Source organism: Pleurodeles waltl, chromosome 4_1, assembly GCF_031143425.1.
Source record: "Pleurodeles waltl isolate 20211129_DDA chromosome 4_1, aPleWal1.hap1.20221129, whole genome shotgun sequence".
Classification (NCBI taxonomy): Eukaryota; Metazoa; Chordata; class Amphibia; order Caudata; family Salamandridae; genus Pleurodeles; species Pleurodeles waltl.
The window spans coordinates 841,469,838-841,497,702 of NC_090442.1; the positions used below are offsets into that span (position 1 = coordinate 841,469,838).

The following is a 27,865-nucleotide window of genomic DNA, read 5'->3' on the forward strand; positions in this document are numbered from 1 at the left end:
AAACGTTCCACGATTATGGTGTTCCAGAGTCGTGCATGCCATTGCGTGATAGATGGTGCCTCAGATTTTTTCCACACTGCAGCTAGTGCCATTTCAGCCACCCCAGGCTTAACCACATGATGCAACCATCTCCTCACGTTTGTAGTTGGAGGGAGGGATCTCGAGTCCCAGTAGAATGCATTCAGGAGTGTTAGGTATAGGACGGCCGAGTATCTCCTTGATTTCAGCTATTATTTCAGTCCAATATGCTTTGATCGTAGTGCAGTCCGACCATATTTGACGGAAGTCTCCCTGGAGGCCACATCCTTGCCAACATAGGTTTGAAGTGTTCAGAAATATCCTTTTAAGTTTGACTGGATATAGATACCAGTCGTTGAATGGTTATTTCTGGAAATATCTTGCCAAAGGGTCTGCCACTTTTTAACAGTGATTAATGGGGAGAGAGTGTGTTCCCAGAAGGAGATATGAGGGGGTGTGTAGGCCTTCTTGGTGGTCACCAATAGGGAATATAAGAAGGGGATAGTTCCTCGAGTACTGCCTGGTTGTCGCAAAAGTTTTCAATCCGTTGTCAGTCCTTAGTGGCTGCTAAGCAAATCGAGGGCTGGCATGACCTAGTGTATCAATTGTGTGTATCGGATGAGTTTGGTAGGTTGAACTCTCTGCAGCAATTTTCAAATGTCAAGAGGGCACCCCCATGATACAAGTCTGAGATCGTCAAGCTTCCCCCCCTCACGCCAGCAATCAAAGGGTCCAGGATGAAGTGCCGGTGGGAAATCAGCATTACCATGTATGGTAGTGTATGGCGAGGGAAATGTGGTTAGGGCGTGGGATTTAGTTACTCTGTCCCATACGGTCAGCATGGTGGCAGTCAGGGTGCTTAGATATGCGCAGGTGGGTTTTCTTGGGTTTCCATAAGACACCCCAGACGGTTCGGCCCATTACAGCTCTGTCCATGTGCAGCTTTAGTTTGTCTGATTCTCTAAGTGACCATTCTAAGATGACTCTCAGTAGGACTGCTCTATAGTAGGAAAGAAAATCCCGTAGGGCTTGACCTCTGTATTCTTTAGGGAGAGTCAGGAGCATTCAAGAGAGATGGGCCCTGCCATATAAATGTGGTTATTAGAGAGCGAAGGATTGAGAAGAAATCCCTATGAGGTTCTATAGGGAGGACCTGAAAGAGGTATAACATACGTAGGAGTATCATCATTTTTATTGCATTGATTCATCTCTGCAAAGACAAGTATGATGGGGCCCGGGCACATCACTTCAAATATATTTTAAGTTGGCGAAGTAGGGGAGGGTAGTTTGCTGCGTGAAGACCAGCCAGTTTAGGAGCAATTGTTTTTTAACCAAGATAAGTGATCTCCTTCTGTGCCCACTGAAAGGGGAGAGACATGACTAGTTTTTCCATGTGTTTGGGGGGAGCTGTTAGATTGAGCATATATGAAGATTAAACTTGAAGCCTGCTATTGATTCAAAATGCCGGAGGCATTCCTGTAGGGTTGGCAAAGAGGTGTCAGGGGATGAAACAGAAATCAGAATATTGTCCACAAACAGGGAAATGTTGTGCTCCTCCTGGCCCAACAGAAGGCCAGAGATGGATTCAGATGCTCAAATTTGTGACGCCAGGGTTCTATATTGAGTGCGAACAATATTGGTGACAAAAAGCACCCTTGTTTAGTGCCCTTCGTCAACTTGAAGTGTCCTTATGCCGATCCATTCACTAGTACTCAAGAGCAGGGACAGGTGTAATTTGCAGATATCATTGAAAGAGTTCTCCAAACTAAAGTGGCGAAGAGTAAAACACATGAATTTCCAGTCCACCCGGTCAAAGGCCTTTTCGGCGTGCTAGCAAGAGTGTCATGATCTTTTTATTCGTTGCTTTTCCTATGAGATGGACCGCACAGTGTAGATTGTCATGGGTTTGTTGGCCCTTAATAAAGCCTGACTGATCCGGTTGAATCAGGTCGGGCATGGTGTCCTCCAACCTAATGGCTAGTACCTTAGTGTAAAGCAGAACATCTAAGTTTAATAAAGTGATCGGCCGATAGGAGGAGCATTTATGGGGATGTTTCCCTGGCTTGGGAAGGATCGTGATGAGGGCCTCGCTCCCGGAGGCGGTAAATGCTTGTGTATCTGCTATGTGGTTAGACAGCATTATTAGGTGTGGGATAAAATCAAAACTAAATGTTTTATAAAAGAATGCAGTCAGTCCATCTAGACTGGGGGCTTTTGGGGTTTAAATGTAGAAATAGCTGCTAGAATCTTTTCCCTAGTGATGGGTTCATCAAGTGTCTCCCGAGCATCTGGGGGATGCAGAGAGAGTGAGACCCCGTCAAGGTATTCTTTCTGAGCTTCTGTATCAGTAGGTTCAGCAGAATAGAGTTGACTTTAGAAGTCTTGAAATTGAGCTGCTTTGTCTGACTCAGTTACGAGACATGTACCATCTTGTTAGTTTATTGAGGGGATATCGTTTTTCTCTTGTTTAACTCATAGCTGGCATGCTTAGTAGGATCCCACTTTGTTCCTGTGTTCGTAAGTTGTCTTTTTACAGTGTAGGTGTGTAAACTCAGCTCTGTTGCTATAGAAGGCCTTCAGTTTGCCCCTAAGGGCTGTCACATGTCATTGGAGGGGAAGAGTGGAGGTCGCTGTAAGGGCCTTTTCTGAGGTGGTGAGATCAACTTCTGATAGATGCCTTTCTTTTGTTTTGAGTAGTGATAGTGTGGATAATAGCGCTATGCATTTCCCTTTTAGGACCGCCTTTAAGGAATCCCAATATGTAGTGTAGGAAGTTATAGTTCGCCAGTTTTCAATTAACCCCAAATGGCGTAGTAGGGATTTTGTAGCCTTGGAAAATGTGCCTACCTGTGTCCGATGTAAATGGGTACAGTCTAGATTGGGGTCCCATATAAGGTTGAAATCTCCCATTAAGATAATATCTCCTTCTGCAAAACCTTCCAGCTCTGTGAGGCATTCCTAGAGGAATTCAGCCTGATTTGTATTGGGAGCATATACTGTAGCTATGGTGCATCGACGGCCGTCTATATTCCCCCTGACCATCACATATCATAAACTAGAAGTGCAGAGAGGAGTGAAAAAAGAGGGCCACGCCATTATGTTTTGTAGTTTTTGTGAATGTGTAGTGTAGGGGGTAGCTTCTATGGTGTAGTCTGTGGTCATCAGACCATTTCAAATGAGTTTCTTCGAGAGCTAATATAACAATGGGTCTGTCCAATATGTATTTCCAGACTTGTTGAAGTTTATGAGGGGAGTTAAAGCCCTTAACATTCCATGAGAGCGTATTAAGAACCATGGGTCGTTACATGAATAAAGAGGTCTATATTGGCTCTCGCTGTCATAATAGTGTTGTTATGTAGCCAATCTTTCATATGATATACTGAATTGCCCAGGAGATCAACATGTCCCCCCCATCATGGAGTGCCTCCACCTTAACATTGCCACCCAATCAAAATGTAGAACATAAAATAACAAAGATGAACAGTTAATAACAATATATAAATGGTTCACATGTGGTGTGCAGCGTGAGGTCACCATAATGTGACTCGGTGTGTGATACAGGCACCCACTCGCATACCCCACATCCCCTTGTCAGGATACCAATAATTTTTAAGGCGTCCCGGGTCGGGATCCCCTGTTATTGGGCATAAAATGATGGGCTTGAATCCGTGTTTAATATAATACGCTGTCGATCAGATATGGTGAATGTATCTTCCCAGCCCAGGGTCAATTAATGGCTGGGCAAATTTGGATTGCTTCAACTTATCTCCTAAAGCCCCATTTCCTATCTAGTTAGCTGGAGTGCAGAGACTGCTGAAGGGGTCTTCATTTTTTCCTGTCATGTCTTCCTTTACTGGGAAGCTGATAAGTTCCCTTTTGAAGGTCGACTTGAGGCTCCTGGGACGAGCTCCCGCCAGGTTCCTCAAGATCTCTAGACTCCTGTATTGTAAAGTCAAGTATGGTGGCCCCTTCTTTAATCGTCATGAAGTGGTGGTTTTTTTGTGAAGTTCAAAAGCAATACCAAACAGACAAGTCCACCTATATCCGAGTCTTATGAAGGGCCTCGGCCCTGGTTTGAACTATAGTCTGCGCTCCAGCGTAGCGGGGGCTATAACTTGCATGTCGCTCCTTGGAAGGAGATCTGGTCTACTTGCCTAGCTGCATGGAGAATCAATTCCTTAGTTTTGAAGGAGTGTATGTTTGCTAGTATGTCTCTGAGTCTTTTGCTTTCTCCCCTTTGTGAAGGGCCCACTCAATGTACTCGCTCGACTCGGCCCTCCTGCTGCTGTCTTCCCATTATGTCTGAAAAAAGATCTATAATAAAGGCTTTCAAAGTTGGGTCTCTCAGTGCAGGCAGATTTGTCAAACAAGTCAAATCAGAAAAATGCTTCTTCTATCTACTAATCAACTCTGATCTCTACATAGCCTGTTAAACATGTGAACATACACCCACAGCATTATTGTGCACATTTATGTCATACACCTCAAGAGTAAACTGGTAAACAATGGCTTGACAAGAAATCCTAACCAAAGTCTCAAGTGAGTGGTTGGAGGGGCCCTCCAACCAACAGCCTGAAAAAAGAAACATTTATAGATGAGATTATAAAGTCTGAAGAGCAAAAAATACATTTTAGACCGTACTAAGTGTTCAGTTAGCCGTTACAAAAAACACTGTTTTATACCAGGTTAGATGGTTAGTAAATGGCTTACCTTGAGATCCTCAAATTCACATCTTGTTATTAAATTTTCAATGGCATAGGTTAACTTGCAAAGAATTACACCGTTATCAAGTTCTTGCATAAACTTCTCTGCTTTAATTCCTAGACCTACAGAAGCAAAAGGTTTTATTCAGATAAATGGTTTAACGTCTCTTTGAAAACATTTTTTTGTTAGAGTTTAACATCTATAGACACTGTACAGGCCAAAACACAGTGCTTAGCATTCCAAAACATTTAATCTATTACAACAGTCTACAATGTAACATGAGACTTATTACCGGTTGACTGGCCTACAAGATTAAGCTATGTATGGCAGGATCATGTACTGTCTAGACAGTATGACAGGTTAACATGTCTCTATCAACAGTGTTAGAGCCTGTAGTAGGGTTATGAAGGTGACAAGCTAGACTGCTAAGGAGGTTAACTAATACAACACTGATAGACTGAGTTTACATTCAGGAGATAGTTAGAGGGCCTAAAACTAGTCATGCAGGGTTATGTAATACAGTGATTGGTAGTGCCGATGAGGGTGAGAGATATTTGGATATGTTGTAGGGGTGGAGCCAGAAATAAGGGAGCCCCTATTGTGAAGTCTTTGGATGACAGGAGGTAGTGGGACCTCTATGATCCATTACAGGACTCAGGGCAACTCTAAATGTGATAGAAGTCTGCTCTGAGGGCCTCATAACGGGCACATACCACACAGGCCATGGGGAATAATTACCTTGAATAGAGAGAAATAGGCCCTACGGAGGGTGAAGAACTTTATTAAGCCGAGGCAAGCATTGAGTAACACTGTACTCAGGTACTCTAGGGCTCTCACCCATACCTTGTTAAGGAGAGTTCTGCTTAACTCAAGTTCCCAAGTGTCCTGGAGAGACTGAAGTGGGAGTTGGGTATGGGTCAGGATGGCCTTATTAAGCCAACTAACTATTCTTTTCTCATTTCCCATAGTGTATACGGCATGTGCTAGGGCACAAGTTTCAGGTTCCGAGTCGGTGATAGCTCAGTCAGTTTGGGGGGTATGACGTAATAAATCATAGGTCAAAAATTGGTTGTCATGGACTCCAGACTGCTCTACAAGAAAGATGAAGGATAACAGTCATCAAGCAAAGGGTCTCTGAGTGACAAGATGCTAGCCTAATCTAAGTGATGTGGGTCAGAGATAGTAACTCAGCCCTGAAAACTGAAAAGACCCAGGCCCTCATTACGATTCCGACAAAGTTGCGGGTGCCAGAAGACCACCAGTGTTGGCAGTCCAAAGACCACCATATTACGAGTTGAACTGGATTTCTGCCCGTTTACGGGCGGACATCCGACACCGTCGGCTGGGCCGACGGCATAAGAGAGGCATGTCCACCGCCAGCATCACCACGCCAACAGGACACTGCCCGCTGTATTACGAAACACAGTACGGCACAGCAGTGTCCTGAATGGCGGTGCGGTCCTTGAAAATGCTGAGACCCACCCCCTCCCAGACGACCGCCCTGCTGGTTCGAAAGGGGGTGGGGTGTTGTGAGCATGTGTGTGGTGTGTGAGTGCGTGTGTGTGTGTGTATGTATGTATGTGTGCATGGAGGGTGTGTGTGTGTGTGTGTGTCCAAAAGGAAGCGGAGGGGAGGGGTGTGTTTCGGGGTGCGAGTGTGTGTGTTTCTATGCAGAGTGGTGAGGGTATTTGAGTGCGTGTATGTGTGCGAATGAGGGTGTTTGAGTGCATGTTATGAGTGAGTGGGGGTTTTTGGAAGTATGCATGGGGTTGGCGGGGGTTGCCTGCATGTGTGTGGAGGGGGTGTCTGCATGTATGCAGAGGGGAGGGTGTGTCGGGGTGCAAGCGAGAAGGTGTGTGTACTGTGACGCATGCAAGTGGGGGTGGATGTGTGCAAGTCTGCCAGTGATTGGGGGTGCCTGTGTGGATGTGTGCGGATGAGAGGGGATGTCAAAGTGTGTGGAAGTGGGGGGGTGCGTGTGCCGGCGGCAAGTATGGAAATTCCTGTCGCCGCGTGCGTTACCGCCAGGGTTTTCGTGGCAGTACAACAGACACAGAAAGCCTGATGGTGCGGCGACTCAAAATACCGCCGTGGTCTTACAGCTGCCACCGGGTCGGAGGTGCTCACCTCCGGCCCGGCGTTCTGACAGCCCTGGCGGTACTGGCGGCGTTCTGGCAGTTTGGCTTCAGCCAAACCGCCAATGTCATAATACGGCGGTCTTTACTGCCGGCCCCGCGGCGGTAAGACCGTCACCGCAAGTGTGGCAGTCTGAAGACCACCACACTCGTAAGGAGGGCCCGAGTATGAGGATTGAGGAGGAATAAGGAGAAGCATGTTTAGTGAAGTGAAGGCTTTAAACAAAGCACTGTAGTGCTACTCTAAGAAGACGAGGCTCATTTTAAGAAATCCTTGTTTTCAAAAGTATGACGCTGTAGAGGTCTTGGCTACCCCAAGTGACTTCACAGGTCGAAAGCTCCTCCAGTGACTGACCAGAAATCCAGTAGGACAGTACCGTAGTTGTGCAGTGACATATTAGTGGTTAAAGTCAGGGGCACTCTGACCTCTATGGTCCACCGCAACAGGTAAGAATAGTAGAAGAGACGCAAGAGCATAACCATTTTTGATAGGGAAATCCGACCTGCGACCAATAGATGCAAAATCTTCCAGAAGTCACCCTAAACCCTAAAAAAAAACCTACCACACAAAAATCCATACCTACTCAAAACCCCTTACCACCCAACAAACCCATAATCCCAACCTAAAAAACACATTACCACCCCAAGCCATACCACCCCAAACCCCAAAAATTCCCTTGCCACCCAAAAACCCATACCACCCCTAAATCCTAAAAATTCCCTTGTGACCCAAAAACCCATACCCACCCTAAACCTAAAAATTCCCTTGCCACCCAAAACCCATACTCACCCTAAACCCTAAAATTACCCTTGCCACCCAAAAACCCATACCCACTCTAAAACCTAAATGTATCCTTGCCACCAAAAAAACACACCCACCCTAAAACACCCTTACCACCCAAAAACACATATCCACCCTAAGGCCCCAAAAGTCCCTTGCCACCCAAAAAAAACATTCCAACCCCAAACCCTAAAAATACCTTTCCACCCAGAAACCCATATCCAACCTAAACTCTAAAAATTCCCTTGCCACCCAAAAATGTATACCCACCCTAAATCCTAAAATTATTTATCCACCCTAAAACCCCTTACCACCCAAAAAAAACCATACCAAACTTAACATTTTACCACGCTAAACCCTACAAATTATCCTTGCTACCCTAAATCCTAAAATTACCCTTGCCACCCAAAAACCCATAACCACCCTAATCCCTAAAATTTCCCCTGCCACCCAAAAACCCATACCCACCCTAAACCCTAAAAATTCCCTTTGCCATCCAAAAACCCATCCCCACCCTGAACCCTAAAAATTCCCTTTGCCACCCAAAAACCCACACCCACCCTAAAACCTATAAATCCCTTGCCATCGAAAAACCCATACCCACCCTAAACCCTATAAATTCCCTTTGCCACCCAAAAACCCATACCCACCCTAAAACCTATAAATCCCTTGCCATCCAAAAACCCATACCCACCCTAAAAAAATCCTATGCCCCTCAAACACACACACACACACATATATATATATATAAATATTCACTGAAAAAAACAAAGGTTACAGGGACATTATAGTTAGGTTCTGAATTTACTCGTACAAAACCACAGATATTCAGCAGTCATAGTTGGATTTCTTTCAAGTAATTAGAACTTGCACCTTAAAGGTAACTTTAACTCACGCCCCCGCTATGCACATTTGTATCATCAATAATTTTATTGCAAATGTTGCAGTGATAATATGAAAGATGGCATAGCTGTCATCAATGATATAATTTGTGGAGTAATTAGCGGTGCATGGCGAAGGCGCGAGTTATAGTTCCTTAGGGCGCAGTTATAATTACTTGAAATAACTAACTATAACTGCCTAATTTCTATGGTTTTGTGCGAGTAAATTCAGAACCTAACTATAACGTCCCTCTAACCTTTGTTATTTTCAGTGAATTTCTATGGTTTTATTAACTTATAGTAATTTTCATTACTATTAGTTAAACCCCAACCACCATGCCCCTGTAAGCACCCAACCTTGCACCATGCATGGCCTTCGCCCATGCACAGAAGGAGTTGCCCGCAAGGGCTGGCCTGTAGCCAGACCCTGTGGCCAACCCCATGCTGTGCACAACCCTTTGGTGGTGCACAGCATAAGTCGGCAGTGGCTTCTATGGGTGTGAGAATAGCAGTGAGAGGCTGTATCTGGGGGTGAGCGTGGCTGTCAGTCTGTCTTGGTGTGAGAGTACGTACATCAGTGTTTTAGTGGGTGTGTCAGTATGTGCACAGGTCTATGAGTGGGTGCATGAGGGTGTTGGTGGGTCTGAGTGGGTGTGTGAGTGTCTGTGACTGGGTGCGTAAGTGACTCAGTAGGTGAGTGAGTGGAAAGAAATTGATTGAAAGAGAGAAAGAGAAAGAAAGTTAGAGGGAGAGAGAGTTTTTTAGACTTTGATTTCTGATATTGTTAGAATGAAATATTTGTGTACAATTTAAAATAAAAAATGTATCTGTCATTTAAAAAAATATAATAACTTGTCCGGTTGGACTCGAACCATCAATGCTCAGTGTGAAGGTTGCAGACCGTAACAATGAGCTATTGCTTATTTTTTTTTTTAGCCCTTTACGGGCTATCTGGGACCGCGAGGGAACTCTCAAGGGCTCCTCCACAGTCCCTACATATTTTTTTTTTTATTAATGTTAACAAAATGCCCTTTACCGGCTAACTGGCACAGCAGATAACGCTTTAAGGCTCTCCTCGTAAATCCATTGCTTCAGCAAGCAAGGAGCTGCTTTAACAGCAGTTCCATGCTTGCTGAAACACACCTTTCATCACTGTTCCCTGCACACGTGCAGGGGACAGAGATGAAAGGTCTGCATCCTGGCAGTGCGACCTGCTTTACAGATCCCGCTGTTTGAAACCAGTTTAAAGCTGCAGACAAGCCACAGCAAACAGCTATGTGCCGGGGATGGGCACCCCGGAACATAGCAGGAGCTGGCCCTGGGGGTTGGCAGCCCCCAGGGCAATCGGTGGCTCCTTGCCGGGGGAGGGGGGGGGGGGCTGCACAGACCCCCTCCAACCAACATAGCTCCAGGGAGGTGGTGGTCCCCAAGGCTAAAGGGGTTCGAAATGGGAGGGGAATGTGATCTCCCCGCATATATCGGAAAAATCGCCCCTGGAAGGTGGTGGTCCCTGGAGCTTTGGAGGGTCTGGGAGGCCCCCCCACACTTAAAATTATTAATGCCCCCGGGACCTGGCCTATCAAAAACAAGCGCCAGAGCCTGTGCTTGTTTTCCTTTCTTTCACTTTAAAGAAAATTAAATATTTTTTTACTTTTTTACCGGGACTCAGCTAATGCCGAGTCCCAAGATGGCTGCCTACACTTCATGGTTTGAAGGGTTGGCAGCCAATCACAGCTGTGCATTTCCCTGCACGAGCTTGTCTTTATTCGCGAATACTTTGTGGCCAGAGATATAAAAATTCGAATTTCCCTACATTTCTCAAAAAGTACTGAGCAGATTTACACCAAGCGAACAAATAATCAGCATACAGAAAGCTATCTTTTTGCCAAATTTGGTGTAATTCCGCCAAGTGGTTCTGGCTATAGTTGGGACTAAAGGTCCTATGGGAATTAATATGGGAAATACAAGTTTGTTCACCCCCCTTTTTTCTCATTCCCTGCTTGACGGATCACCCCAAAACTTTCGCCGTTCCCTTGAAATCTGGGAACCACCTCCTCCCCAGGGCTTTATACAAACATGATGCGGGCCCTGCGCAGCCCCCTGCAGTCTCAGCGAGCACCACCTCCCCAGAGGTATAATAAAAAGAATGAAGGGTGTCCGTTTGGGACCACCACCCCACCAACGTTAGAGGGGGAGGCACGGCACCCCTTGAGGAGCCAATGATGGCCCTGGGGACCACCACCCCCAAGAGTTGGCTCCTGCTATGTCCGGGAGTGCCCATCCCCCGGAAATAGTGTTTGTATTTGCTTGGTGGGAGCTGACAGCCCCACCAAGCAAAAGCAAACAAAGTCTGCTTTCTTTTCTCCCACTGTCAGAAAGCAGAGTTTTCAACTGTCATCCCAGCACGCAAATATACATTCAGGGAAGACAAATAAAAACATTACTTCTGCAAGCAGGGAGCTGCTATTTAAAGCCTCCCTGCTTCTGGGAGCAATGCCGGCTCCTGCAGGACACAAGGAGGTGGCTACGACCGCAGGGGCGTTCAGCTTCCCCCTGCGGTCCTGTCATTCTCTCTCTCTCTCATATCCTAAGGTTTTCTTAAAAATCTATTTCCTAACTATAACATCCCTGTAACCTTTGGTTATTTCAGTACCTTTCTTAGATTTTTTTCATGTTGTTTCGTAACTATAATGGTCCCTGTAACCTTTGTTTTTTTAAACTTAAGATATGAACAAGTTACTTACCTTCGGTTACGCATTATCTGATAGAGACTATCTAGCTGTAGATTTCCGTGGCATCAGCTTTGAATCTGGAATTTTTTGCTGAGCAATACCCTGCGCGGGCTGTCGGCTGGAATCATTCAGATCCACGAGCATCGTTCAGCTCCGCGTGGCATCGTCAGCGTCACTGGAGTCGTCCGTGACGTCACGGTTGCCTATAAAGGCACCACTCCGATGCACGTACTTCTGTCCTTTTACTCACAAACTTCCACGCCAGAAGCGCAGAGTCATGGATGAACCAACAGTTTGTCTGTGCAAAACTAGGGCCCTGAAAGGGATAAACCCTAACCCTACTAGACAGATCCACAGAGCAGGGAGGCACGGGTGGGTGTAAGGAAGCTGTAGCTAGACAGTCTCTACCAGATAATGTGTTACCGAAGGTAAGTAACTTGTTCACCTGATAGAGATGTCTAGCTGCAGATTCCTTACATTTGAATAGATACCCAAGCCATAACCTCCTGGTGGTGGGCTGTGAATACCTCTTGTAGGAAGCTGGCTCTGTATATACTATATCAAAATGAGATAGAGTGTGCACAGAGTCCAGGGGTTCCCTAGACGATTAACAGAGGCTAAAGTAGATAATAGTAAGGCTCTCTTTTGTGGTAGTGTGGTTGTAAGGAAATGCCTCCTTGGCATGGTTACCCCCTGACTTTTTGCCTTTGCTGATGCCAAGTTATGATTTGAAAGTGTGCTGAGGCCTGCTAACCAGGCCCCAGCACCAGTGTTCTTTCCCTAAAACTGTACCTTTGTTTCCACAATTGGCACACCCTGGCATCCAGGTAAGTCCCTTGTAACTGGTACCCCTGGTACCAAGGGCCCTGATGCCAGGGAAGGTATCTAAGGGCTGCAGCATGTCTTATGCCACCCTGGGGACCCCTCACTCAGCACAGACACACTGCTTGCCAGCTTGTGTGTGCTGGTGGGGAGAAAATGACTAAGTCAACATGGCACTCCCCTCAGGGTGCCATGCCAACCTCACACTGCCTATGGCATAGATAAGTCACCCCTCTAGCAGGCCTTACAGCCCTAAGGCAGGGTGCACTATACCATAGGTGAGGGCATATGTGCATGGACACTATACTCCTACAGTGTCTAAGCAAAACCTTAGACATTGTAAGTGCAGGGTAGCCATAAGAGTATATGGTCTGGGAGTCTGTCAAACACGAACTCCACAGCACCATAATGGCTACACTGAAAACTGAGAAGTTTGGTATCAAACTTCTCAGCACAATAAATGCACACTGATGCCAGTGTACATTTTATTGTGAAATACACCCCAGAGGGCATCTTAGAGATGCCCCCTGAAAACATACCCGATTTCCAGTGTGGGCTGACTAGTTTTGCCAGCCTGCCACACACCAGACATGTTGCTGGCCACTTGGGGAGAGTGCCTTTGTCACGCTGTGGTTAGTAACAAAGCCTGTACTGGGTGGAGGTGCTTCTCACCTCCCCCTGCAGGAACTGTAACACCTGGGGGTGAGTCTCAAAGGCTCACCCCCTTTGTTACAGCGCCCCAGGGCACTCCAGCTAGTGGAGATGCCCGCCCCCTCCGGTCACGGCCCCACTTTTGGTGGCAAGGCCGGAGGAAATAATGAGAAAAACATGGAGGAGTCACTGGCCAGTCAGGACAGCCCCTAAGGTGTCCTGAGCTGAGGTGACTCTGACTTTTAGAAATCCTCCATCTTGCAGATGGAGGATTCCCCCAATAGGATTAGGGATGTGCCCCCCTCCCCTCTGGGAGGAGGCACGAAGAGGGTGTAGCCACCCTCAGGGCTAGTAGCCATTGGCTACTAACCCCCCAGACCTAAACACACCCCTAAATTGAGTATTTAGGGGCTCCCAGAACCCAGCAAGACAGATTCCTGCAACCTGAAGATGAAGAAGAACTGCTGACCTGAAAGCCCTGCAGAGAAGTCGGAGACACCAATTGCTTTGGCCCCAGCCCTACCGGCCTGTCTCCCCACTTCAAGAAAAACTGCAACAGCAACGCGTCCCCCAGGGTCCAGCGACCTCTGAAGCCTCAGAGGTCTACCCTGCATCTAAAAGGACGAAGAACTCCCGAGGACAGCGGCTCTGCTCCAAAGAAGAAACAACTTTGCAACAAAGAAACAAACTTTAAAGGACTGCACGTTTCCCGCCGGAAGCGTGAGACTTTCCACTCTGCACCCGACGCCCCCTGCTCAACCTGCGGAGAACCAAAACTACAGGGAGGACTCCCCGGCGACTATGACCCTGTGAGTAGCCAGAGTTGACCCCACTGAGCCCCCCCAGCGACGCCTGCAGAGGGAATCCAGAGGCTCCCCTTGACCGCGACTGCCTGCTTCTAAGAACACGACGCCTGGTAAAGACACTGCACCCGCAGCCACCAGGACCTGAAGGATCCGACCTCCAGGGCAGAAGCGACCCCCAGGTTGCCCTCTCCCTTGCCCACGTGGTGGCATCCCCGAGGAGCCCCCCCCTTGCCTGCCTGCTTCGCTGAAGAGACCCCCGGCTCTCCCATTGAACTCCATTGCAAACCCAATGCCTGTTTGCACTCTGCACCCGGCCGCCCCCGTGCCGCTGAGGGTGTACTTTTTGTGCTGACTTGTGTACCCCCAGTGCTCTACAAAACCCCCCCTGGTCTGCCCTCCAAAGTCGCGGGTACCTACCTGCTGGCAGACTGGAACCGGGGCACCCCCTTCTCCATTGATGCCTATGTGTTTTGGGTACCACTTTGACCTCTGCACCTGACCGGCCATGAGCTGCTGGTGTGGTAACTTTGGGGTTGCCCTGAACCCCCAACGGTGGGCTACCTTGGACCCAACTTTGAACCCTGTAGGTGGTTTACTTACCTGCAAAACTAACAAATACTTACCTCCCCCAGGAACTGTTGAAATTTGCACTGTGTCTAGTTTTAAAATAGCTTATTGCCATTTTTGCCAAAACTGTACATGCTATTTTGCTGATTCAAAGTTCCTATGATACTTAAGTGAAGTACCTTCCATTTGAAGTATTGATTGTAAATCTTGAAACTGTGGTTCTTAAAATAAACTAAGAAAATATATTTTTCTATACAAAAACCTATTGGCCTGGAATTGTCTTTGAGTGTGTGTTCCTCATTTATTGCCTGTGTGTATACAACAAATGCTTAACACTACCCTCTGATAAGCCTACTGCTCGACCACACTACCACAAAATAGAGCATTAGAATTATCTCTTTTTGCCACTATCTTACCTCTAAGGGGAACCCTTGGACTCTGTGCATGCTTTTTCTTACTTGGAAATAGTACATACAGAGCCAACTTCCTACATTGGTGGATCAGCGGTGGGGTACAAGACTTTGCATTTGCTGGACTATTCAGCCAATACCTGATCACACAAGTAAATTCCAAAAATTGTCATTAGAAACTGATTTTTGAAATTTGAGCTATTTTTCTAAATTTTTAAAAGTCCTGCTAGGGCCTTGTGTTAGTCCCTGTGAGCATTTCTTTTAGAGTTTAAAAGTTTTGTAAAAGTTTGAATTAAGTTCTAGAGATAGTTTTAGATTCTTAAAAAGTATTCCAACTTTTAGAAACATAATGTCTGCTGCAGAAGAGATAGTGATGGAACTCAACCTCACCCCTTACCTGCATCTTAGGATGTCAGAGTTAAGGTCTCTCTGCAAAATCAAAAAGATAAAGACTGGTTCAAACCCTACCAAAGTACAGTTCCAGGAGCTTTTGGCAGAGTTTGCTAAAAACAACCCCTCTGATGAGATCTTCACAGAGGGGGAAGCTAGTGATGAGGAGGGAAAGCCCTAGTTAGGGAGCTCAGGGTTTCTCCAACCCTGACTCCACAAGTGATAGTCAGAGATGGAGATGCTGCTTCTCTCACAGGAGAGTCCAGTAACTCTGGAAGCATTGAGGGCAGCCTCAATGAAGATGACCTCCTGTTAGCCAGGATGGCCATACGATTGGCTTTGGAGAGACAGCTCCTAGCTATAGAAAGGGAAAGACAAGAGATGGGCTTAGGTCCCATCAATGGTGGCAGCAACATAAATAGGGTCAGAGATTCTCCTGACATGTTGAAAATCCCTAAAGGGATTGTAACTAAATATGAAGATGGTGATGACATCACCAAATGGTTCACAGCTTTTGAGAGGGCTTGTGCAACCAGAAAAGTGAACAGATCTCACTGGGGTGCTCTCCTTTGGGAAATATTCACTGGAAAGTGTAGGGATAGACTCCTCACACTCTCTGGAAAAGATGCAGAATCCTATGACCTCATGAAGGCTACCCTGATTGAGGGCTTTGGATTCTCAACTGAGGAGTACAGGATTAGGTTCAGGGGGGCTCAAAAATCCTCGAGACAGACCTGGGTTGATTTTGTTGACTTCTCAGTCAAAACACTGGATGGTTTGATTCATGGCAGTGGTGTAAATGATTATGATGGGCTGTACAATGTATTTGTAAAAGAACACCTGCTAAGTAATTGTTTCAATGATAAACTGCATGAGCATCTGGTAGACCTAGGACCAATTTCTCCCCAGGAATTGGGAAAGAAGGCGGACCATTGGGTCAAGACTAGGGTGACCAAGACTTTGGCAGGGGGTGAACAACAGAAAGGGGTCACAAAGACTCCCCAGGGGAAGAGTGTTGAGACATCCAAGGGAAGAAGTAAAGAGTCTTCTACAGGGCCACAAAAACCTGCTCAGGAGTGAGGGTCCAAAGCCTCTTCTCAATCCAATTTTGGGTAGCTGTAATCAGCTGGGACACCAAACTGGAGACAAGGCCTGTCCCAAGAAAGGTTCCACTTCAAACTCTACTCCAGCTAACACTGGAATAGCCAGTCTCCAGGTGGGATCAACAGTGTGCCCAGAGCAAATCAGGGTTCACATTGAAGCTACATTAGTCTCTGAGGTGGGGTGGACTTAGCCACACTGGCTGCCTGGCCCCCTAATATGCAAACATACAGGCAGCAACTCTTAATTAATGGGACTAGTGTAGAAGGCCTGAGGGATACAGGTGCCAGTGTCACCATGGTGACAGAGAAACTGGTTTCCCCTGGTCAATACCTGGCTGGACAAACTTATCCAGTCACCAACGTTGACAATCAGACTAAAGTACATCCCATGGCTATGGTAACTTTAGAGTGGGGAGGGGTCAATGGCCTGAAACAGGTGGTGGTCTCCTCAAATATCCCTGTAGACTGTTTGCTTGGAAATTACCTGGAGTCCTCAGGATGGGCTGAGGTTGAACTCAAAACCCATGCAGCCATGCTGGGTATCCCTGAACTGGTATGTGTCAAGACAAGGGCACAATGCAAGGCTCACGGTGAAAAAGTGGTGTTGGAGCCTGGAAAAAGGGCCCAACCCTCCAAGAGAAAAGGAAAGAAGACTGGGGAACCAGCTTCAACACAACAAGAGAAAGAGAACCTCTCTTCCAAGGAAGAAGTTCTGCCCTCTGAGGGAACTGAGCCCATGGAGTTGGAACCTTATCAGGTTGAACTCTTAGGCCCAGGGGGACCCACAAGGGAACAGTTGTGTAAGGGGCAAGAAACCTGTCCCTCTCTTGAAGGCCTTAGGCAGCAAGCTGCTGAAGAGACCAAAGGAAAAATCACTGGAACACAAACGTCTATTGGGAAGATGGACTCCTCTACACTGAGGCAAGAGATCCCAAACCTGGTGCCACTAGGAGAGTGGTAGTGCCTCAGGAGTTTAGGGAGTTCATTCTAACCTTAGCTCATGATATTCCATTTGCTGGGCATTTGGGACAAACCAAGAGTTGGGAAAGGTTAGTTAACCATTTCTCTTGGCCCAACATGTCCCAGAAGGTACAGGAGTTTTGTTTCTCCTGTGCCACCTGTCAGGCCAGTGGTAAGACAGGTGGACACCCAAAGGCCCCCCTCATTCCACTTCCAGTGGTGGGGGTCCCCTTTGAAAGAGTGGGTGTGGACATAGTGGGTCCACTTGAACCTCCCACAGCTTCAGGGAACCAATACATACTAGTAGTAGTGGTTCATGCTACTAGATACCCTGAAGCAATTCCCCTTAGGTCCACTACTGCCCCTGCAGTAGCTAAAGCACTCATTGGTATCTTTACCAGAGTGGGATTTCCTAAGGAGGTGGTGTCTGACAGGGGTACCAACTTCATGTCAGCATACCTGAAACACATGTGGAATGAGTGTGGGGTGACTTACAAATTCACCACACCATCCCATCCACAAACCAATGGCCTTGTAGAAAGATTTAACAAGATATTGAAAGGCATGATCATGGGGCTCCCTGAAAACCTCAAAAGGAGATGGGATGTCCTCTTGCCATGTCTTCTTTTCGCCTACAGAGAGGTGCCTCAGAAGGGAGTAGGGTTTTCCCCCTTTGAACTTCTGTTTGGCCATCCTGTAAGGGACCACTAGCTCTTGTAAAAGAAGGCTGGGAGAGACCTCTTCATGAGCCTAAACAAGATATAGTGGACTATGTACTAGGCCTACGTTCCAGGATGGCAGAGTACATGGAAAAGGCAAGCAAAAACCTTGAGGCCAGCCAAAAACTCCAGAAGATGTGGTATGACCAAAAGGCTGCTATGGTTGAGTTTCAGCCAGGGCAGAAAGTCTGAGTTCTGGAGCCTGTGGTTCCCAGGGCACTTCAGGACAGATGGAGTGGCCCTTACCCAGTGCTAGAAAGAAAGAGTCAGGTCACCTACCTGGTAGACCTAGGCACTAGCAGTGCCCCCAAAAGGGTGATCCATGTGAACCGCCTCAAACTCTTTCATGACAGGGCAGATGTGAATCTGTTGATGGTAACAGATGAGGACCAGGATGCTGCAAGTGAACCTCTCCCTGATCTCCTCTCCAGACCCTAAAGATGGCTCAGTAGATGGAGTGATCGATTCAGACACCCTCTCTGGCCAACAGCAATCTGACTGTAGGAAGGTCTTACAACAGTTTGCTGAGCTCTTTTCCCTAACGCCTGGTCAGACACACCTGTGTACCCATGATGTGGACACAGGAGGCACATTTTCAGACAGTCTGACCAAGTTAAGGAAAGCATCAAAGTGGAAGTCCACAAGATGCTGGAATTGGGAGTCATTGAGCACTCTGACAGCCCCTGGGCTAGCCCAGTGGTCTTAGTCCCCAAACCTCACACCAAAGATGGAACGAGAGAGATGAGGTTTTGTGTGGACTACAGAGGAGTTAATTCTGTCACCAAGACAGATGCCCATCCCATTCCAAGGGCAGATGAATTGATTGACAAACTAGGTGCTGCCAGATACTTAAGTACCTTTGACTTGACAGCAGGGTACTGGCAAATTAAAATGGCACCAGGAGCAAAAGAAAATACAGCATTCTCCACACCCGATGGGCACTATCAGTTTACTGTTATGCCCTTTGGTTTAAAGAATGCCCCTGCCACCTTCCAAAGGTTGGTGAATCAAGTCCTTGCTGGCTTGGAGTCCTTTAGTGCAGCTTATCTTAACGATATTGCTGTCTTTAGCTCCAGCTGGCAGGATCACCTGGTCCACCTGAAGAAGGTTTTGAAGGCCCTGCAAGCAGCAGGTCTCTCTATCAAGGCATCCAAATGTCAGATAGGGCAGGGAACTGTGGTTTAGTTGGGACACCTTGTAGGTGGAGGCCAAGTTCAGCCACTCCAACCCAGATCCAGACTATTCTGGACTGGGCAGCTCCAAAAACCCAGACTCAAGTCAGGGCATTCCTTGGCTTGACTGGGTACTACAGGAGGTTTGTGAAGGGATATGGATCAATAGTGACACCCCTCACAGAACTTACCTCCAAGAAAATGCCCAAGAAGGTAAACTGGACTGTAGAATGCCAACAGGCCTTTGACACCCTGAAACAAGCTATGTGCACAGCACCAGTTCTAAAAGCTCCAGATTACTCCAAGCAGTTCATTGTGCAGACTGATGCCTCTGAACATGGGATAGGGGCAGTTTTGTCCCAAACAAATGATGATGGCCTTGACCAGCCTGTTGCTTTCATTAGCAGGCGGTTACTCCCCAGGGAGCAGCTTTGGAGTGCCATTGAGAGGGAGGCCTTTGCTGTGGTTTGGTCCCTGAAGAAGCTGAGACCATACCTCTTTGGTACTCACTTTGTAGTTCAAACTGACCACAGACCTCTCAGATGGCTAATGCAAATGAAAGGTGAAAATCCAAAACTGTTGAGGTAGTCCACCTCCCTACTGGGAATGGACTTCATAGTGGAACACAGACCTGGGACTGCCCATGCCAATGCAGATTGCCTTTCCAGGTTCTTCCCTTTAGAAAATGAAGACTCTCTTGGGAAAGGTTAGACTCATCCTCTTTCGTTTGGGGGGTGGGGGTGTTGTGTAAGGAAATGCCTCCTTGGCATGGTTACCCCCTGACTTTTTGCCTTTGCTGATGCCAAGTTATGATTTGAAAGTGTGCTGAGGCCTGCTAATCAGTCCCCAGCACCAGTGTTCTTTCCCTAAAACTGTACCTTTGTTTCCACAATTGGCACACCCTGGCATCCAATTAAGTCCCTTGTAACTGGTACCCTAGGTACCAAGGGCCCTGATGCCAGGGAAGGTCTCTAAGGGCTGCACCATGTCTTATACCACCCTGGGGACCCCTCACTCAGCACAGACACACTGCTTGCCAGCTTGTGTGTGCTGGTGGGGAGAAAATTACTAAGTCGACATGGCACTCCCCTCAGGGTGCCATGCCAACCTCACACTGCCTATGGCATAGATAAGTCACCCCTCTAGCAGGCCTTACAGCCCTAAGGCAGGGTGCACTATATCATAGGTGAGGGCAAAGGTGCATGAGCACTATGCCCCTACAGTGTCTAAGCAAAACCTTAGACATTGTAAGTGCAGGGTAGTCATAAGAGTATATGGTCTGGGAGTCTGTCAAACACGAACTCCACAGCACCATAATGGCTACACTGAAAACTGGGAAGTTTGGTATCAAACTTCTCAGCACAATAAATGCACACTGATGCCAGTGTACATTTTATTGTGAAATACACCCCAGAGGGCATCTTAGAGATGCCCCCTGAAAACATACCCGATTTCCAGTGTGGGCTGACTAGTTTTGCCAGCCTGCCACACACCAGACATGTTGCTGGCCACATGGGGAGAGTGCCTTTGTCACTCTGTGGCTAGTAACAAAGTCTGTACTGGGTGGAGGTGCTTCTCACCTCCCCTGCAGGAACTGTAACACCTGGCGTGAGCCTCAAAGGCTCACCCCCTTTGTTACAGCACCCCAGGGCACTCCAGTTAGTGGAGATGCCCGCCCCCTCCGGCCACGGCCCCACTTTTGGCGGCAAGGCCGGAGGAGATAATGAGAAAAACAAGGAGGAGTCACTGGCCAGTCAGGACAGCCCCTAAGGTGTCCTGAGCTGAGGTGACTCTGACTTTTAGAAATCCTCCATCTTGCAGATGGAGGATTCCCCCAATAGGATTAGGGATGTGCCCTCCTCCCCTATGGGAGGAGGCACAAAGAGGGTGTAGCCACCCTCAGGGCTAGTAGCCATTGGCTACTAACCCCCCAGACCTAAACACACCCCTAAATTGAGTATTTAGGGGCTCCCAGAACCTAGCAAGACAGATTCCTGCAACCTGAAGACAAAGAAGGACTGCTGACCTGAAAGCCCTGCATAGAAGACGGAGACACCAACTGCTTTGGCCCCAGCCCTACGGGCCTGTCTCCCCACTTCAAGAAAAACTGCAACAGCGACGCGTCCCCCGGGGTCCAGCGACCTCTGAAGCCTCAGAGGACTACCCTGCATCTAAAAGGACCAAGAACTCCAGAGGACAGCGGCTCTGCTCCAAAGAAGAAACAACTTTGCAACAAAGAAACAAACTTTAAAGGACTGCACGTTTCCCGCCGGAAGCGTGAGACTTTCCACTCCGCACCCGATGCCCCCGGCTCGACCTGCGGAGAACCAACACTACAGGGAGGACTCCCCGGCGACTACGACCCTGTGAGTAGCCAGAGTTGACCGCCCTGAGTCCCCCCAGCGACGCCTGCAGAGGGATCCAGAGGCTCCCCCTGACCGCGACTGCCTGCTTTTAAGAACCCGATGCCTGGTAAAGACACTGCACCCGCAGCCCCCAGGACCTGAAGGATCCGACCTCCAGTGCAGAAGCGACCCCCAGGTGGCCCTCTCCGTTGCCCAGGTGGTGGCTACCCCGAGGAGCCCCCCCCTTGCCTGCCTGCTTCGCTGAAGAGAACCCCCGGTCTCCCATTGAACTCCATTGCAAACCCTACGCCTGTTTGCACTCTGCACCCGGCCGCCCCGTGCCGCTGAGGGTGTACTTTTTGTGCTGACTTGTGACCCCCCCCTTACAAAACCCCTCTGGTCTGCCCTCCGAAGTCGCGGGTACCTACCTGCTGGCAGACTGGAACCGGGGCACCCCCTTCTCCATTGAAGCCTATGTGTTTTGGGCACCACTTTGACCTCTGCACCTGACCGGCCATGAGCTGCTGGTGTGGTAACTTTGGGGTTGCCCTGAACCCCCAATGGTGGGCTACCTTGGACCCAACTTTGAACCCTGTAGGTGGTTTACTTACCTGCAAAACTAACAAATACTTACCTCCCCCAGGAACTGTTGAAATTTGCACTGTGTCTAGTTTTAAAATAGCTTATTGCCATTTTTGCCAAAACTGTACATGCTATTTTGCGGATTCAAAGTTCCTATGATACCTAAGTGAAGTACCTTCCATTTGAAGTATTGATTGTAAATCTTGAACCTGTGGTTGTTAAAATAAACTAAGAAAAGATATTTTTCTATACAAAAACCTATTGGACTGGAATTGTCTTTGAGTGTGTGTTCCTCATTTATTGCCTGTGTGTGTACAACAAATGCTTAACACTACCCTCAGATAAGCCTACTGCTCGACCACACTACCACAAAATAGAGCATTAGAATTATCTCTTTTTGCCACTATCTTACCTCTAAGGGGAACCCTTGGAGTCTGTGCATGCTATTTCTTACTTTGAAATAGTACATATAGAGCCAACTTCCTACAGTGGTCGAGTAGTTAGGCTTATCAGAGGGTAGTGCAAAGCATTTGTTGTACACAGAGACAGCGGAAGAAGCATACATTCCATGACTTAACTCCAGACCAATGGTTTTATATAGCAAAAATATATTTTCTTAATTTATTTCTAGAACTACAAGATTCAAGTTGCAGGGAACTACTTCAATAGATTCGTATTTCACACATATATCAATAGCACTTTGTTTGAAACCGATAAGTTATACAGTTTTTGAAATATTGGCATTTATCTTTTTTTAAAGTTAACAATGCAATTTTCAGAAACAGTTCCTGGGGGAAGATGGTAGAAAAGTTAATACAATTTACAGGTAAGTACTTGACTTACAGTTTCAGTCTCCGGAGGTTAGGAAGTCCACAGGTTGGGGTTCAAGTTAACCCCAAACACCCACCACCAGCAACACGGGGCCAGACGGGTGCAGAGGTAAAATTGGAGGCAAATTTAACATGGGCTCCTATGGAGACTGGGGGCCCTCGGTTTCAGATCTGCAGGCAGGTAAGTACCCGCGTCTTCAGAGGGCAGACCTGGGGGGTTTACAGGAGCACTGGGGGGGGGGGGGGGGGGGGGGGGGCGAGGGACACAAGTAGGCACCAAACATACACCCTCAGCTGCACTGGGGCGGCTGGGTGCAGGGTGCAAACAAGACGTCAGGTTTCCAATGATTCTCTTTGAGGGGACCCCGGGGTCATTCAGATAAAGCAGGCGAGGTCCAGGGGGTCGACTCGGGTAAACCACAAGCTAGACAGGGAGGAGGGCCACCTGCTAAACGTAGCTGCGCTGTAGTATGGGTTCTCCAATGCTTACCTATGCCACAGACAGTGGTTGATGGCATTAGCACCCTGAGAGGGGTGCCATGCCCACTTTGCCTATTTCTCCCCACCAGCACACACGAGCTGCAAGGGCAGTATACATGTGCTTGGTGAGGGGTCCCCCAGGGTGGCATAATACATGCTGCAGCCCTTGGGGACCTTCCCAGGCCACAGGGCCCTTGGTACCATGGGTACAAAGGGCTTAACTGTGTGCCAATTGTAGAAACAAAGGTACAGATTTTAGGAAAGAACACGGGTTCTGGGGCCTGGTTAGCAGCGATGTGGTAGCACCTTTTCCCCTGGTAGAATGAGCCCTCAAGCCCTCAGGAGACCTACTTCCTGGCCATTGCGTAGCAGGTCTTGATGCAGAGAATGGCCCAGAGCAAAATGGTTTGCTTCTGCACTGCCCAACCCTCCTTTGCTCCCATGTACCCCATAAAGAGTTGGTCATCCAACCGGAACTCTTTTATGCAGTCAAAGTAGAAAGACAAATCTCTTTTTGGGTCCAGCTGGTGTAGTCGCTCCTCTTCTTTTGAGAGATGCGGTGGAGCAAAGAAGGTGGGCAAGGTGAAGGTGACCCAGATGAAATAGGGTCACCACCTTAGGGAGGAAAGAGGCACGAGTTCTGAGAATCACCTTGTCTGAAAATATGGTGAGATACAGTGGCTTGGATTAAAGGGCCTGCATCTCACTCACCCTCCTGGCAAATGTTACAGCCACTAAGAAGGCTGTCTTGATGGTGAGCAGTCGGAGGGGACAGTTGTCTAAAAGCTTGAAGGGAGCACAAATAGGAAATCAGAGGACCAGATTTAAGTCCCATTGGGGCATAACAAAGAGCGGAGGGGGAAACATATGTACGAGCTCTTTGAGGAATCTATGTACAGTGGGAGATTTGAAAAGTGAAGGATGGTCAGGCAGCCAAAGGAATGCCGATAAGGTAGAAAGATAGCCCTTGAGAGTACCCAAGGTAGAAGCCTGCTGGGCAAGGGAAAGTATAATGAAAAGGATATCAGAAAGAGAAGCAGAAAGAGGATCAATCGACCTTTCTGTACAATAATATACAAAGCTTGTCCAATGGCAGGCGTATACTGCTGCAGCTCAATCTCCACGCATGAAGGTGTAGAACCTTTGCCTGCTGCTGCGACAGAAGATCCCCCTGAAGGGGTAACCTGATCGGAGTCTTGATGCTCATTTTCAGAAGTTCAGATACCAGACTCTCTGTGCCCAATCCGGAGCCACTAGGATTACTTGGGCCCGGTCGTTCTAGATTTTCTTGAGAACTCTGGACAGAAGTGGTATGGGCGGAAAGGCGTGCAGGAGACCTGAACTCCACTTGCGATGAAAAGCAGTGCCGAGCCATTTCCGCCTTGGAAACTACAACGTGCAATATTGCTGACATTGTACGTTCTCTGCGGAGGTGAAAAATTGTAACAAAGGCTCTCCCCACTGCTGAAAGAGTCCTTGCGCCACCTCCAGTTGCAGATACCATTTGTGATCCGCGAGGCACTGATGGCGGAGTTCATCCGCCCTGGTGTTCAGAGAACCTGCCAGGTGTCGAACCACCAGGGTTATGCCCTGCTGTTCCAGCCATGTCCAGAGAAGCAGAGCCTCTTGCCAAAGGTTCCATGACCCCACACAGCCCTGCCTACTGCAGTAACACATTGCGGTGGTGTTGTCCTTGAACACCTGCACTATCTTCCCTTTTACAACAGGAAGAAATGCTTTCAATGCCAGTCGGATTGCCCGGAGCTCCAGTAAATTCATATGGAGTCCAGGTTCCACCGGAGACCAGAGACATCTGATCTCCACCTCTCCCAGATGGGTGCCCCATCCCAGAAGTGACACATCCGCAACTACTGTGAGATCTGGCTTGGGAAGTGAGGGGAGTCTGCCTCTGACCCAATCGCAGTTCACTAAACACCACTGCAGGACTTTTGCAGTTCCCTCCAAGATCTGAACTGCATCAGTAAGATTTCCCTGATGCTGCGCCCACTGCAACTCCAGGTCCCACTGCAGAGCCCTCATATATCATCTGGCATCCTTGACTAACAGGATACAGGAGGCTGTGAGTCCCAATAGCCTCAGAGTCTGTCTCACCAAAATTCAGGATAGAGGCCAAAACATTGGTATCATAACCTGAATATCCTGAACTTGCTGCTCGGGAGGATAAGCCCGAAACTGCACTGTGTCCAGAACGGCTCAGATGAAAGGGAGCTTCTGAGAGGTCTGACTTCGGCACGTTTATGGTGAACCCTAGCGAATGCAGGTGGTTCCCCGTCGTCTGAAGGTGGATGACGAGAGCCTGCGCGTAGGAGCTTTTAACATGCAGTCGTCAAGGTAGGGGAAGACTGAAATCCCTAATCTGCGCAGATGAGCTGCTACCATCACCTTGGTGAACAGCTGAGGGGCGCTGGTGAGACCGAAGGGGAGCATGGTAAACTGAAAGTGCTTGTGACCCACCTTGAACCGCAAGTAGCGCCTGTGGGCAGGCAGGATGGGGATGTGAAAATACGCAAACTGCAAGTCCAACGCTACCATCCAGTCTCCTTGGTCTAGGGCAGACAAGAGCTGAGCAAGAGTGACCATCTTGAATTACTCCTTTTTGAAGAAGAGATTGACGTCCATCAAATCCAAGATACGGCGAAGACCTTTGTTTTTTTTTTTAATCAAAAAGTAGCGGGAATAACAACCACTGCCTACTTCTGACATTGGGACCCTTTCTATGGCTCCCTTGGCCAAGATAGCTGTAACTTCCTCGTGGAGCAAGATCAAATGATTCTCCATCAGCCATTCTTTTAATAGCGGCATATAGGGAGGGAAAGACTGGAAGGGGAGGGAATAGCCCTTCTGTTTAATCTGCAAGACCCATTTGTCCGATGTTATGGACCGCCAGTGAGGGAGATGAAACTGAATCGTCCCTCCAATTGGATGAGCATGGTCATGCAGAATCATACTAGGAGGACTTGGGCACTGTGGAGTGGTTGGCTGGATGGTGGCTGACCTCTGGCTAGACCCTCTGGGTCTGAAGGTACCACGACCACGACCTCGCACTGGATGCTGAGATTATGGAGGATTGTGGCTGACCTGTGGGTGGCGTGGGGTGAAAGGCAGACTACTGGCGAGCGGGTGCTGAGAGGCCCAAGGATCTGGCCATAGCTCGAGATTCCTTGAACCGCTCGAGCGCAGAGTCTGGCTTTTCTCCAAAAAAGAGTGAGCCATCGAAGGGCATGTCCATCAGCTTTGCCTGGACATCCCCCGAAAAGCCAGACATACGAAGCCAGGCACGGCGACGAAGGGCCACTGTCGATGAAATCGCCCTGCTCAGCGAGTGGGTGGTGTCCAAACCAGACTGAATCGTAAACTTGGCAGCGGTCTCTCCCATCTTCGACGGCTTGAGTGAGAGAGTCCTGAGTGCCCTCTGGGTCCTGGGGCAGCACCTGTGCCACTGTAGCCCATAAAGTATGGGAAAAATGGCCCAAAAGGCATGAGGTGTTTTCGGACCTCAGTGCCAGGCTAGAGGAAGAAAACATCTTCTTCCCAAGGTGGTCCAGCTTCTCGGATTCCCTATCCGGGGGATCGGAAGGGAAGGCACCATGGGGAGTGGAGGCTTGGACCACCAAGCTCTCTGGGGAGGAGTGTTGGGTGAGGAAACTAGGGTCAGTAGGAGCTGGTCAATGGCGGCGGCCGATTACCCTATTTAAACGAGCCCCTGTGCTGGGTTTGGACCACGTCCCCAGCAGGACATCAGTAAGGGCTTTGTTGAAGGGTAACATTGGCTCCGATGTGGAAACCCCGGCTAAAGCACCTCTGTCAGGATGTTAGTCCTGACTAGCACCTTAGGCAACTCTAGGTCCAATACCTCGGCTGCTCTACGCACCATCATGGCATATGAAGCTCCTCCCTCCGTAGCCACAGAAGGAGGTGACAGCATGCCAGTATGCCAGAATCTGGAGAAGTATCCAGTCCACTGGCTTCCCCTAGATTCTCAAACCAGTCCTGCTCCGATCCATATTGTAAAGGGTCCTCAGACCCCTCGAATTCCTCACCTGTGCCTGGCTGTTCGAAATAGGCCTCAGGCTTTGACCTTGTCTGCGCCATCAAAGTCAGAATCGTATGATATTGTTCCGGCTCTGGATCATCTGGAATGAGGATAGGGCTCGCACCACCGGTGGGCGCCGGTGGTGGGGGGGAGCGCCAACGTCAGGACCGACGTCAAAAGACCCACCGGCGGGAGCAGCCCACTCAAATACGAGACACATGGCTTTGAAAAATTCTTTAAATTAAGCGGGGGTTGCACTGGCTCCCGGATAGGGGGGGAGACGGGAAGTCGGCTCTGACATTGGCACCGCAGAACCGTGCTCGGATCGTTGATGTTCCCGAATCGCCTCATCAGCCGACGGGTGTGAAAAAGTCAAAGTCTGCTGGGACGACTTCTTTTTTTTGTGCCTCTTCCCCAAGTGCCCGGAGGACCTCGGATGCGAAGAAGAGGACTTCGGGCTCCTGGAGAGGTCCGGCGACCTCTTCCTCGAGCAGGACCGTGACCTCCTAGGAATTGCGTCTACCAATGTCGACTGCTGGGCTGCCATGAGCTTCAGAAGCTCTTTCAAAGATTTCGGGGCCATGGCCAGGCAGTCGGAACACGACTTCGAGTCGTGGTCTCTGTCGAGAAATACCTCATAGGGGTCCATCACCGACATGGAGCGATGGCAGGCGCCACATGGCTTGAACCCCGTCTTCCTCGAGGACATCTCGCCCAGACGAA

General features: G+C 48.5%; 1 protein-coding gene across 1 annotated transcript in view; it reads right to left on the reverse strand.

Annotated features, from left to right (window-relative positions):
* GAS2L3 (growth arrest specific 2 like 3) overlaps nucleotides 1-27,865 on the reverse strand; it is a 189,164-nt gene that overhangs the window by 47,641 nt on the left and 113,658 nt on the right. The window contains exon 5 of the mRNA XM_069229601.1: nucleotides 4,729-4,844. Within this exon, the coding sequence (XP_069085702.1) occupies nucleotides 4,729-4,844 (116 nt within the window). The remainder of the gene's footprint in view (nucleotides 1-4,728; nucleotides 4,845-27,865) is intronic.